At 40.9% G+C, this 14,223-nt stretch overlaps 1 protein-coding gene across 5 annotated transcripts; it reads right to left on the bottom strand.

The window, feature by feature from the left end:
• Positions 1-174: 174 nt before the first annotated feature.
• LOC133496767 (microtubule-associated protein RP/EB family member 3-like) lies at positions 175-14,094 on the bottom strand. 5 transcript variants are annotated; one of them, XM_061812728.1, is made up of 9 exons: positions 13,742-14,094; positions 11,307-11,374; positions 8,360-8,484; positions 8,149-8,294; positions 6,973-7,129; positions 6,777-6,818; positions 3,635-3,771; positions 3,312-3,464; positions 175-2,827 (listed from the first exon to the last, which is right to left on the bottom strand). In XM_061812728.1, exons 3-9 carry the CDS (start codon positions 8,478-8,480, stop codon positions 2,759-2,761), a joined length of 825 nt encoding a protein of 274 aa, XP_061668712.1. In that variant the 5' UTR covers positions 8,481-8,484; positions 11,307-11,374; positions 13,742-14,094; the 3' UTR covers positions 175-2,758. The 5 variants fall into 5 exon arrangements, with proteins under 5 accessions (XP_061668712.1, XP_061668711.1, XP_061668713.1 ...); XM_061812727.1 differs by having other exon boundaries at positions 8,360-8,487; positions 13,742-14,093; XM_061812729.1 differs by lacking the exon at positions 13,742-14,094 and adding an exon at positions 12,529-12,611 and having other exon boundaries at positions 8,360-8,487.
• Positions 14,095-14,223: the final 129 nt, after the last annotated feature.

The raw sequence follows: 14,223 nt of genomic DNA, 5'->3' as shown, positions 1-14,223 counted from the left end.
AACACTTTGTGATCTGAAAGGACTTCTTGAGTTACATAACTGGGATGTGTAGTGTGTATATTGTATGTTTGTTTCTTAAAAGCATAATTGATGAGGATTTTACATGAATTACATGTTACATTGCTATATCCAGTGTAGTTAACATTTTATGAATTATGAAATACAATGACAATGGTTTTTTAACCTCACAGCTTTATTTAATTCCAACAGTAAGTCCAGGTGTTTATCACAACTTGGAGGCAAAATGAGCAACATCTGCTGTAATTCAGTTCTCCAAAAAAAGACCAATTCATTTTGAGCACACAGCTGGGCTGCAAGTGACAACATACCACACTGTGGCATTTTAGTGTTAAGTTTTATATGAAAAATCAATTAAATACAGCAATATAACAGCAGCTACAATGTTGAGCATAAAATCAACCATTACTAACTTAGTAGTCTTTGACTTACTTGTCTCCATTTAAAAAAAAAAATCAATCTGACATCTTTCTATTAAATACACTTCACAATGACAACTGACTTGGATTTTTTAGCAAATCAATGTGGTTTACAAAAAAAGAAAGCTACAAAATGTAAAATTGGGTGGCGCGGTGGAGCAGCTGTAGTGTTGGCCTCACAGTTCTGAGGACCGGGGTTCAAATCCCGGCTCGCCTGTGTGGAGTTTACACGTTCTCCCCGTGCCTGCGTGAGTTTTCTCCGGGCACTCCGGTTTCCTCCCACATCCCAAAAACATGCATTCATTGGAGATTCTAAATTGCCCCTAGGTGTGATCGTCAGAGCGACTGGTGTCTATCTCCATGTGCCCTGCGATTGGCTGACAACCAGTTAAGGTTGTACCCTGCCTCCTGCCCAACGACAGCTGGGACTGGCTCCAGCACTTCCGCAACCCTCATAAGGATAAGGGGCTTAGAAAATGGTTGGATATAAAAATGCATCTTCCTGCATATTTCCGGCTGCGGCCAATCACTGCTTGTTGGCAATTATGATCATTATGTGGGCTTCCTTTGCTACATTTAGTGCAACTTTCACTCACAAACCTTTCCAAGCAATAAAGCTGCTTAAAAAAAATAAATAAAATCATAAATATATCAGGTTACTCAAAACAGTTAAACTTATTGGGGTTATTTTGATCAATAAAGGCTTTCATCTGACATTTTTATCCATATGCATGTGAGCAAGTTTGTGATATGTCTACAGGCTAGATTCACTATGCAAAATATATTTATTTGCATCATTTCTAATCTTACCAACACCAGCAACGCAGATCCTACAACATGGATAGTGTGGGAAAAATGATTTCGCATATTTGCAGCAATTTCTAATGACTGTTTCAAAACTCAGTCACCAATCAAAAGTGCACGGTGGGAGAAAGCCGCCTGCATCTTCATACACTACAGATGTTTCCGGGCTGTAAATACTTTAATCTCGATGCTCTTGGGTCACATCATCGTGTGTGCATAAATCAGAAAAGGGGAGCACAACTGCACATTTTGTAGCTGTGCGCTTTGTCCAGTCAACTCGAAAAATGTAATTCACACATCTACGTGACAGCTCCGCACTCTAGTTGGAGGAACCGTGAAAGGTGGGTGCTGTCAAATCTGGTGGTACCTATTCTCCGACGGACTGAGGTCTAGCACCCGATGAACATGAAACACCACGTTGCACGTTTTGATCCAGTTAACTGTTTTGTTGGCCAAGTTACAGGCCTCGTGATGGTGGTGTAGGACACAGCTGGCCATTATAACCACTCAGCACTCAACCACTCAGCGACTACCCAACAGTCGTAATGTGTCCCCACCACATTAGGAAGATGGCTGAACATCGACATTACATATTAATTGTCAAATAGCCGCGCCAAGGGACCTCAGACTTCAAACGTGCTGTCGCGGCTTGGAGTTTATGTGGATGTGACGCTCACAACTGAAGTCATCATCATGGTGTGCTGTGTTAGATTTTGAATCATTGTTTTTATTTGAGCTATGACAGTCATGAGATCTGTTTAAATGACTAGCCCCTGGTATGTGGTGCAAGATGGTTGCAGCGCACTGCTGATAAACAATAGCTGGTTCACCCACTTTCGTATGATGGACAACCAAACATGCATTCAGTCTTAAGCAGAGAATTCTGATTAAATCACTTGTACCGGATCCATTTCACACAGAATACACTTTTATAGGGATAGCATGTTATTTGAGCGCTGCACACATCGCACTGGTGCCAATTAACTTCGGTATCTCTTACGGAAGTTCGTTCAACTCAGATAAATTTTCCAAATAGATTCGTATGCCATTCACGACTTAGGGAAAAGTCCACGCTCCAATAATTAGAGTGAGCTTAGGCCTTCGATGAGTCACATGATTCAAACCATGGGCGGTTATGCACATTCGCCTGTTACGCACGGTGGATGTTAGAAGTCATTACTGGTGAACCCGCGAAGGTAAAAGGTGCGCTAGTTAGGTGCATAAAACAAGGTATGGCCCTTAATGTATGAGTGGGGAATCACACCGAGCAGCTGGCACCTCTGGTTTCGTAGTGTAGACCAATAGGCCCAAACATTGTTGCTTTTTGTAAGCTGGACTGTAAAAAAAACAACCCCCTGCCCCCACCACCTCAAAAAAAACAATGTGATAATGAACAGCCACAAACAAGATGGGAAGAGTCAGGGGAACCTTGTAAAAAAAAATAAAGTAAAATGACAGGGGAACATTTTCTGTGGTTATGAAGGTTAAATTAATTAGAGGGGATACAAAAGAAGAGCTCAGAACTCGTCCTGGTCTGCTCGTGCCCCTTCATCAATGTCCTCATCCTCTGGTGGTGCAAACCCCTCCTGTAAAAAAAAAAAAAAAAAAAAAAAAAAGTGGAAAATTGTCAGGGGTGCATAGAATTGTAATAGAGGCCAAGAAGAAATGTAGTATGCATGTCATGGCAACTCAGTGTAATATAGGCCAGGTTAAGGTTGATAACTCCTTCTGTCGTTGTTTTATTTTTAAATGTTAAAATTGGTTTCACCCTCGCAGAACAAGAGTGTCAAAAAAAGGTTTTCTGAAGGGGATACTGTGGCACATTTATTCGATTATCATTTGCTATTGAAAACAGAAGTCTTTGCGGTCTTACAAGATAGTCAGGTTAAATGTATACCCAGTTGGTGCTTTCCCATCTTAATATAATCTTTCAACCAGCACTGACTACACTCATTTCAGTGACTAATGTTAAAAGCCCAAAACAAAACTTTGATTGTTTATGTCTTTACTGAGGAATGACACAAGACTTGCTTCTCTGAAGTATCTCTGTTTTGTATGAAATCGATTTACCTCCGTAGCATAGAGTATGTCAATGATTTTGTTGAGGACTGGGTTGCTTTCGTTATCTCCATCCTGGCAAATCAGTTCAATGTCTCTCAGCTTGCCAAAGTAAAAGTCCCTCTCCTTCTCTAGTCCGTCCAAAGTCAGCTTCATATCAAGCAGCTGTATGCAAACAGGAGACAAGAATGTGAGTTTGACATAACCCTCTGCCCACCCCCAATTTAAACATCTTTCCACCCAAGCGGCGGCTGAGCTGTATCAAAGGCACAACAACCTGGCCATGGCATAGACAAACCGAACCCTTGACACTACAAAGTCCATGCTATCGCTACCTGCTGGTTCAGCTCCAGGAGCTCTGAGTCACCTCCGTTACGAGTCATGGGCGGGTTTCTGCGGGCTGCTGGTGCATTAATCTGCCTCTGCTGTGTGGCGACACTCTTGGGTGCTGTGGGAGATGTTCTGATGGGACCTACAAAAAAACAAATACAAACTTGAGTATCTCAGCCCCGATGATGAATCAATCTATAGTGGGTATAAAACAGTGAGACTACCCTGGAAAATGTTAGCCATGTAGAAAGTAGACTAAAATTTCAAAATTAATACTGAACTTTTCCGAAATAATAATAGTACAAGTTGTTCGATAAAGCTGCATAAATGAAGTGTGAACTCCACAGCATGTTGCAGTGCTGAAAGACTGTAACCTTGATCGCCACTATTTGAGTCTTCATGCCAAAAATATGACAACTTTCGAGGACAGCAGAGAAGAGAGAAGATGAATGAAAGAAACTGTAATCTGTCTTTACCCAGCACATCAGTGATGCTGCTGTGAAGGCTAGCGACCTCATTTCTAATGAAATTGCAGTGGCTTCAAAACCATTTAATGAGGGTGAATTTGTAAAAAATACATGTTTGATGAAGGCAGCGGAGATTGCGTGCCTTGCAAATATGGGCTTGACAAGCACGGTTGCTGACGGGATTTCTGATATTTCAGTGGATTTGGACAGCTAGTTACGGCACAAAGAAGTCATTTATTGCGTTTTCAGTTGCAATTGATGAAAGCACGGACATTACAGACATTGCACAACTGGCTGTTTTCATGTGTGGAGTTGATGACACATTGACAGGGTGCCAATGAAAAATACGACAACAGCATCTGATAATTTCGCGACATTTATCGTAGCCCTGGTCCCACGCTCTCTGCCTGGCTACAGATGGTGCGGCCTCAATGATCGGGAAAAAAATGGGTGTTGTCGCAAAGTTCAGAGAGCGAGCGCAATCTGCAAAAGGACGATGTGATTTTTGGACTTTTCACTGTATTTTGCACCAGGAGGTGTAGAGTTGCAAAACTGTTAATTTAATCCAACCCAGAAGCCTGAATCACTGTCAGATTGACAGCCTTCTCAGAGAGAAAGACCACATCTATGGCCTGCCATACCAAGTAAGGTAAGGAGGTTAAGCCAAGGTTCTGTCCTCAGGTGTGTTTCTTTGATTTGTGAAAAAAAAATGGACAGTTCATGGAAGAAAAGGGAAAACAAGTGTTAGAATTTTATTCCGCAGAATAGATGCAAGAGCTTGCATTTATGGTGGATGTTACAAAGCACCTGAATAACTCCAACAAAAAGTTGCTAGGGGGCAATAAAGTAGTTATGCAGTATTATGACAGAATACACTCATATTGCACTTTAGGGAACATGGTTGTTATTTTTATATATAATTCTGTCTGAGAAACCCTGATATAGTTCCGTGTTCTCTTATATACTTACGTGAATATCTGAGGCATTGTGTGTGTTTTTATTCCTGAGAATTAAAACAAAATGTTTTATAATTGATAATGATGTAGGGGTTGCACTATTTTGGACTGTATTAAAGCAAAGAAAACAATCATGAAGTTTTTTATTTTAACCCCTTCCGGGTAGAGGTTGGAAATTTGCAACAGGTTTAATATAATCAAAAATTTTAAGTCCAGAGTATAATTTTCTGAAAGCATCAGATTTTTTTCTCTGCAAAATTTTATTTGGTCCAGAGAGTTAAGTTATAAAATAGATAACTTGGTATATATAGGCCAGGATTTACTGGTCAGGCCCCTCTTGGTAATAGATTTTACTCCATGTGGCCCCTGAGCTAGACACCCCTGCTCTAGTATATTTGTTGCTCATTGCTATAAGGGCCTTAAAAAAAAAATGAAAAAAAAATCAATAAACGACACAGAGCACCAGCTCGCTTTGTTACATTGACTGGGTAGGAGATAGCTTCTACACCCAGAACTGGTCGGCAGTCAAACCCATTTCTGTTGTTGCGGAAAACTCTTACTTGTGAGATCTCAGGTTATTCAATACTTTTGGGGGATAAAAAGAAACAAACAAACAAAAAAACTTTACTGCTATTATAATGTCACTTATTTACAGATTATGCTGCACAGTGTTTCAGCTGGTAATACGTTGGCCTTACAATTCTGAGGACCCGGGTTAGATGCACGCCCTGCCTGTGTGGGGTTTGCACGTTCACCCCGTGCCTGCGTGGGTTTTCTCCGGGCACTCCGGTTTCCTCCCACATCCCAAAAACATGCAACATTAATTGGACACTATAAATTGCCCCTAAGTGTGATTGTGAGTGCGGCTGTTGTTCGTCTCTATGTGCCCTGCGATTGACTGGCAACCACTTCAAGGTGTACCCTGCCTCCTGCCCGTTGACCGCTGGGATAGGCTCCAGCACCTTCGTGAGGCTAAGCGACAAAGAAAATGGATGGATAGATGTATATTCACAGATTTGCACTATTAGGAGTTGTGCTCAGTTCCTATAAGATGCAAATGTCAGGGTCCACTGTATTACTATGATCTATTCCAGACCTAGCCAATGTGTGGCCCATCCAGGCCCGCCTTCAAAGTCTTAATGAAGTAAAAATAAAACATTATCTGATACTTTTATTTTGAAAGTTCTACTTTAATTTGACCTGTTTGTGTGGGTGGTAAAATCCAAACAAGGAAAAGTCTTACCAACTTATTTTAATATTTCTGTAACTTTAATTTGCACATTTTTCAAACAGCAAACTTTATTAAAAAAAAGAAAATTTTTAAGTAAAATCCTAACAGTGGTCCTCATGTTAGCAATGTTCTTACTGGAAGGAATAAGGCTATTTCCCATGATCATACTTTGGGAGACCCAACTAGAAATGGCTAATGACTGTCAACACACTTTACAAAATATATCATTGTATCATTATATCTCCACGCCACAAAACATCATTTCTGTTTTAGTTTCTTTCCTCAACTTTTGCCACCTGGCATAGCCTGACTACATCTAGAGTATTATGAAACACAGTCCAACAATAATTTGTGTTAAATATTGTGACAATTATAACACCTTATCTCACAAGAGCAAACAGCACACAACAGCAATCCGGGTTTAGAGTATGTGAGGAAAACATTTAGTGAGCATGAACAAACAAAAACACACATAGGTCACAATGGGTGTTACCTGAGTGAGCAGATCTTTTGGGTTTGTGCACAATGGGGTCACCTGTGTTAGAGGTGGGGATGTGGTTGCATCAAGAGGAAGAGACATGAAATGAAACCTATTTTCACACACACAGGTGATTGTATCTTGCACGCACGCACACACACACACACACACACACACACACAAACGCAACCTTGCACATACTACACTGTACCTGAATTAGGTGGCGGTGTTCCCTCTAGGCCCTGCCGTAACAGTAAAGGATCGTATTCTTTTCCATCGTAGTTTGCATCAAAAAACTTCTTAAACCACTGAAGGAACTCAAAGTTGTCCTGGAATTTGCCTTTAACTAGTCTCTCGACAGGAATAATCTAAAAGAGAGAGGGGCATCTTCATTGCATTCAGGTATAACATAATTAGATGCTCTTTAAAGGTAAGTGTCGGCTCGTTGCATTGCTGGATATTGCTCAAACACTTGGGAGGATGGATTTACCCTTCATAAGTTTGCAAGAGACCCGTTTCGTCGTGAAAAATGGATTGCACGGGTGCAGATGACGAGAGCTTCATGTGTTCCAAATGACAGCTACCAAAAAAAAAAGAATAGCTTGGGGCGGACCACGTAATCGGTCTCTCATAACGTAACAAAAGATCCACGTACATATGACAGGCGTGCTAAACGTGTCGATGTGCACGTCGGACGGCTTCTGCGTCATGCCTTGTGGACGAGCACGGCTTCGGCCGGGCTGGCTCATACATACTGTCTGGGAGTCTGTTGTTACAAGTATTTAGCATATCATCTAAATATGGCTCAAAACAATAGTGTAATATTGCCCCGGACAGTTCACTCGATTGTGAGATGTTCTTTTCTTCAAAAAGAGCTTCCGTATCTGAAGGGGCGTGTCCCATAGTCGGAGCCACAGCATGTTTTCAATGGCGAATGTCCAGGGTGACGTCACGGACAGTAGACACAGCCAATATGGCGACCACTTGGATGTCGAATGACACTTCCGCAACTTTGAGCATGGATGACGCGCTCTCTCCTTATATTTATTTTTTCGTATGCACATTTAAGTGAACAATGTGTATTTTTTCATTTCAATATCTATTTTATAGTTATTGTTTACAGGGATGACACTTGACCTTTAAGGGCCAGTGGGAATTGATCTTTGTGTCCCGATACCACATGTTCAACTCTAAGGGCTTTTAACACATTTCTTCAAAAAGAAATTAGTTGATGATTCTCACAATTTGATCCATTTTTCACCATGAGGGGGAATTTTGGTGTTTGAAGTGAATCCTCAAATGGAACACCTGAATGGGACTTTCCACCATCTGAGCAACTGCCAAAAGTTTTTATTTGTTTTTTTTCTAGTGAAATGTGCATGCTTACCTTATCTACAGACATCCTTTTGAATGAAGCTTGTAAAACCTTGAAATTGTGGATGTATTCGTGCTCCAGTTTGGCATTAAATTTGACTTTTTTCAACAAAATGCACCCTGGAAACAGCATGTCCATGAACTGACAGTATGCTGCACCTGAGGAGAACATATCATAGTGTGATCATAATGTTGCGTGCGTGCGTGCATGTGCGCGTGTTTACCTGAACCGAGTTGCTCAATCTTGGTGTAGGTGAGTTGTAAAGAGTCATTGACCCACGCCAACATGTCATGGCGACTCAGGTTCTCTATGGTCATTGACGTGGAGTGGACATTCACCGCCATCCTCCTGCTTAACACAAAGTACACAGAAATAAGTGTGTACTCAGTGGAGACATGACGTGTAGTAAATCAAGAGCAAATGGACATTTTACACAGTTGAGCAACACAGTGGAGTGATTTGGCCTTGATCTAACACCTTCAAGAAATTGTGATGTTTTATATGATGGTCTATTTCTAGACATTTTTGTTTTTTTTTTTTTTTTTTTTTAAAGTGAGACCATTATCTAAAGTACGGAACATGGCCCATTTGTGACCCAGCCTCGACTGGCCCGCAGCGTGTACCAAAATTCAAAACTGACATGGCCCTTATCATTCGCCTGGAAGGAAATATGTACTGTGACACAATGTCAAGGCAGGAGAATGGAAAAAGAGATTTGTTGTCATCTTTCACTCCCTACATTAACTTTCCACACATCACTAAAATAGTAACAAGATTCCTATTCATAACACCCAAATGAAATGAAGATAATTCAGTTACAGTAGCAAATAATGTGAATCATAATTGTTTGCTCCACGTTCTTCGTCTTCTTCTTCTGTTTCAAGGTCATCTTAGTCCAGAGTGCACTTTTTTTTTGTTCAGAATGTGAGATGTGATACTGCTGGTGCTCAGTACAGGACAAGCTCTATTCTCGTGGAATAGATGGTCACTATAGTGGCCACCCAAAACTACAGAAAAAAAAAACTTTTACTTTAAAACTGCTTTATCAAAGGCTATTTATTTTTTAAATATAGATAATGAATACACAACAATATGTACTTTGCTTCACACATCCTTACCTATACTGATGTATTGGTTCTAGTATATTAAATGAAAATGTGAAGAATGTTAATATGGTACTTGTATCCTTGTATACTGCACTTGGAAGAAAGTTCGGACGCTCATGCAGTAGACAACTTTACAGCTGTCAATTTATATTAATCGCAGTGGCTAATAATAAAATGACGTCACGAGTTTAGAAACTTGTTTTAGCGTTCCCACAAGCTTAAAGTCATTTTAGTCACCTCATCAAAACACGCTTTTTAAAGGTCAAGTGTCATGAAATGGATGATTTTTAGTATGTTATTAATGAAAAACGGCAGCCGGTGTGGACCCATCTGTTTTTTCACCACAAAACATGATTTTGACGTATATGGCTTTTTGAAACTCATGCCATGAAAATCCTCTCGAGGGGTTTGTTTTCGACAAGAAGCAGGAAGTGACGTTGGAGGCAGTAGTGCCCTCAAGTGGACTCGTTTGTTTCTATTAGTTTTACCTGTGGGAAGGTAGCTCGTTGTTCCTTCGTGTTAGCCCAAATGCCGGCTCATTGCATTGCTGGACATTGCTTGAACATTCGGGAGAATGGAATTACGCTTCATAAGTTTGAAAGAGACCCTGTTTGTTGTGAAAAATGGATTGCACGGGTGCAGAGGACGAGAGTTTTGTGGGTTCCAAATAACAGGTAGGTGTGTATACAGCTCCAAAAAAAAAAAATAGATTGGGGCGGACCATGTAATCAGTCTCTCTCATAATGTAGTAAAAGATCCCCGTATGAAATGTGTTGATGTGCACATACAGCTACTAAAAAAAAAAAAAAATAGTTTGGGGCGGACCACGTAATCAGTCTCTCATAACTTAACAAAAGATCCGCGTATGAAATGTGTCGATGTGCGCGTCGCCTAGCCAACAACGTCTCGATAGTGTTCATCGAGTACTGCGGTGACTTTGAACATACCCATAAAAGCAACATAGCTAGGCTCCACCTCCTCCTTATATTCAATCACGGGCGCCGAAACTCAGCCAAGCCGGCAGAGGCGCTGCGTTTGGCGGTCACATCGTCTGCCAAGGCTGCGCGTCGGGCTTTGCAAGGGAGGCGGCTCTGAAGAACCCAGCCGAGAACGAGTTACTCAGTCGCGTGCACGCATAAAGCGCTGTGACTAAAGCAGCACTACTCGGCTCTGTCATAAGCCCGGCCGGGTGCGATGAGCCGCGATAGCTCATCCCCGCCGCGGGAGCGGATCGGACGGGATGCGGTTTGGCCGTGATCAGATATCATCTGAATATGGCTCGAAACAATAATGTAGTAATGCCCTGAGGGCTCGAAACAATAGTGTAATATTGCCCTGGTAACTTCACTCAGTTGTGTGGTGTTGTCCTTTTCAAAAAGAGCTTCAGTGTCAGAAGGGCCGTCGGAAAAATGGGAATATCTGTTGTTCGGCTTCCATAGTAGCAGGCACTGCGCGTTTTCAACGGCGGAAGTGACGATGACGACAAGGACAGAGGACACCACTAATATGGCGACCACTTGGATGTCGAGGGACACTCAATTGCGCAACTTTGTGCATGGATGATGCACTCTCGGCTCACTTTTTTTTTCCCGTATAGACATTGAAGTGAATACTGTGATGTGCATTTTTCATTACAATATCTATTTTAGAATGTTTATAGGGATGACACCCAGGCTTTAAACACATTGTAAACACGTACAGTAGGAATTGGTAACATAGGCAGCTTATAATGTAGTGAAAATAATGCACATATTGTGGTACCTTTAGTTGGGTTTGCATTTGGAGGCCTGGTGAGGTAGTGCTGCATGTGAGTACTTGTATGTGAGCTATTGCTAACAGCGGCTTCCGCGTGAGTGTGCTCATGTGTTTCATTGTCCTCGCGACATTCAACAGAAGACTGAAAGTGCAATCAGGACTGTGGTCAACACCAAGTTTGGCTTAACCACAGTCCCTGGTTGTGTCGTTAAATGGTATCGATGCCCAATTACGGTATGCCCTGGGTTAAGACGGTTTTAATGAAAACAATACAGTAAATAATAACAACAATAAACTCATATTGCTCACCTCCACTGGGTGTGCGTTGGTGTAAACCGCTTAGAAGCAGGTTGGGCTGGACCACCTAAAACAAGATCCTGTGCACATCAAAAAGGGACATCTTACACTTAGATATACTGCACTGTGTGGACAGTCACACACTAAACGACTTAACACTTTTGCCTAATCCTTCCTCTAAAGGTTTAACCAAAGCAGTGTAACCTAGTTAACAAAGGCAGCCGAGATAAGGGGGGAATCCTCACGACACAAAAGCATTTCCCGTGCTCCCAAATAGCAGCACACAGGATGTTGTGCTGAATAATCATTTCCTGACAGCACTAGCTTCACAGAGATAACTGTCCACTCAGCACATGCTGCTAATTTGCTTGTACAGCTGATGACACACCATAGTGACCATTTCGAACAACTTTGAATACAATCGATCAAAAAAAACTAAGAACATCCGTCATAGATACAGTATGTGAGATATGTTAAAAAAAATAAAAAAAAAAAATCACCGGTATGTAATCCTGCTGACAAAACAGACATGTTTCCTGTCTGATGCACTAATACAAGTTGCCCGCTTGAATAAACAAATGGTGCACCTAAAATGGAAACTTCTTTTTTCCCCTCAGGAAAAAAAATAACAGGTGGTTCCGGAACTACCTTTACAGTGGGGCCTCCACTTATTTAATATATTGTGTGACTACGCTCATAACCCTCTCAAGCAACTTTTCCCACTGAAATAATTGGAAATACCATGAACCCATTCCAGTGGCCCAATAAGCACCACATTTGTAACGTACTTTTAATATGAATAACACCTGTCAGTATCGTACTTAAAAACACACGGTAATATCATATTCAAAATAAGAATTAAATAGTGCATCATGATAATTCAATGGGCATTGTCCTGCTTCTTCTGGTGTGCATGCTTGAGCCATCAGGGGCAGTCTACTACAAGTGTTACTGCAATGTTTGCCCAAAACCAAGTTGTTTTAATATTTAAAATTAGAGTGAAATCAATGCAAGTGTGTCTATGGCATTTTGCAATGCATATTAGCATTAACAAAATGGACTTTTGTAAGACAAAGTTAATGTGGCTTTAGTTCAATAGAAAATATTTAATTCTCTCACGTTCAGTTTTACAGATAACTTCATGGTTAAATACAAAATGTTTAATTTTCTCATGTTCAGTTTCATATTTAACTTAAACTAGGTATGGCAATAATGGGCTCAAAGCAATAACTACCTCATTTGTAGAATTGTAGACAATATGTCAAGAGGTTGGGTATTCAGACGTTTTCTGGCACAAGAGCTAGCACTGGTAACCAAAAAATTTTCTTAATATTCCAGACAAAAAAAAAATCTGCAAAACCTGCAAGAGACTTCACTCGGGAAGGTGACACATTACTGTATTATGACTGACACAATACAATCATGGGCCACGTCTCGGTAAATATTTACCAGTAGAGCTGACATGGGATCTATAAAACTGAAAAATTGTTTAGGGAGTTTAAATAAAAAATCCTGCATTCTTGAGCTAAAGCTACTAAATAATTCAAGATTTACCCCTCGCCCCCAAAAAATGCAGATAGTTCAACATATTTGTGAAACATAAAACCATTATTTCATAGTTTCTCAAACTTAATGGATTGTCATGTATGAAGAGACGTTAACAAAATAGTGCAATGTTCAGTACGAAAAAAAAATTACAACCAAAATTACAACCGTGTAAAGAAAGCTGTCAGGGGGATTTCAAACTTATTTGGCAATCAATCCATTAATAATAAATACATTAAATGTGTTATTACGTGGTTTATTAGAAAATCAAACATAACGGGGATCCATTTATTGGCGTTTAGTCAAGTGTGAGACATTTAAATGAAATTGTCACACTGAGGTATTAACTACTAAGAAAAAGACAAAAAGTGTGTCTAGTATGTTGATATTAGTATCGCAACACATGAGAATTTAGAAAGCACACAGGACCAGCAGGTATAAAAAAATCAGAGTCAAGTCATCAATAATAAATGTAAACAGCGTTTCACGTTTTTGACGCCGTGAACGTGTTTTACTCAGATGACATTCCAACCGCGGTCGTGCTAGCGCCTTGCTAACTTCTGCTAACGTCGGCGAGGCGACAAAATTGCTTTTTGGACTCTTGTGTTGAATTTGGGGCCGCTCGTAACGCGGAAACGCGTCGCTTTAACGGCAGCTAGAAAAGGAAATACATGGACGAGTCACGTAAATGTTGACATGTTAGGTGGGAAGTTAGCGTTACCCCCTCTGGAGGCCTGAACGAAAACACACATGACGAAAGAAAGAAGGACTGTCACCCCGTGTGGCGCTGCTGCAATTAGCCCAGCCACCCGACAATATAGATGACAAAACACCAGTCCAGATACACACTTGAACGCGTAAATAAGTCCAGCGTTAGTTTAGCAAAGTCAAATATGACTTACTGAAGAGCGACAAAGTCCCAGTGAGTGCCGTGCCGTTCAATGAGATGATGGCTTTTGCCGTTGCTCTAAACCGAGAGTGCCTCGCAAACTGCGCGGAGCACTTAATCTGGGGGACACTGCGCACGCGCGGCCCAGTTGCACCGTTTTCTTGTTCGATTTGGGGAAACTGGGCTATGTCACGGCGCCATGTCGGCTCTGACGAAATGTCCAAGGCCTACTTTTGGCGATTAAATTAATCGCTTTTGCATTTTGTTTTTTCCTGGGAGTGAAAGTTCTATATTTTACAATACCGTTGGCTACTATTATGATATCCCTGCCGTGATGAGGCTGAGTATTTAGTTTTAAAATGATGTCGCGTGAAATCAATTGACGCGTTTTGTTTTAAATTGGGCTTTTGTTCAAATAAATACACGCACTGCCTAAACTTATCTTGTAACAAAAGCCCTACGTTGTGATGGATAACAATGACTCAATAAGGACGA

This window comes from Syngnathoides biaculeatus, chromosome 23, assembly GCF_019802595.1.
Source record: "Syngnathoides biaculeatus isolate LvHL_M chromosome 23, ASM1980259v1, whole genome shotgun sequence".
NCBI classification, from domain to species: Eukaryota; Metazoa; Chordata; class Actinopteri; order Syngnathiformes; family Syngnathidae; genus Syngnathoides; species Syngnathoides biaculeatus.
This window is presented reverse-complemented; position numbering and strand designations above follow the sequence as displayed.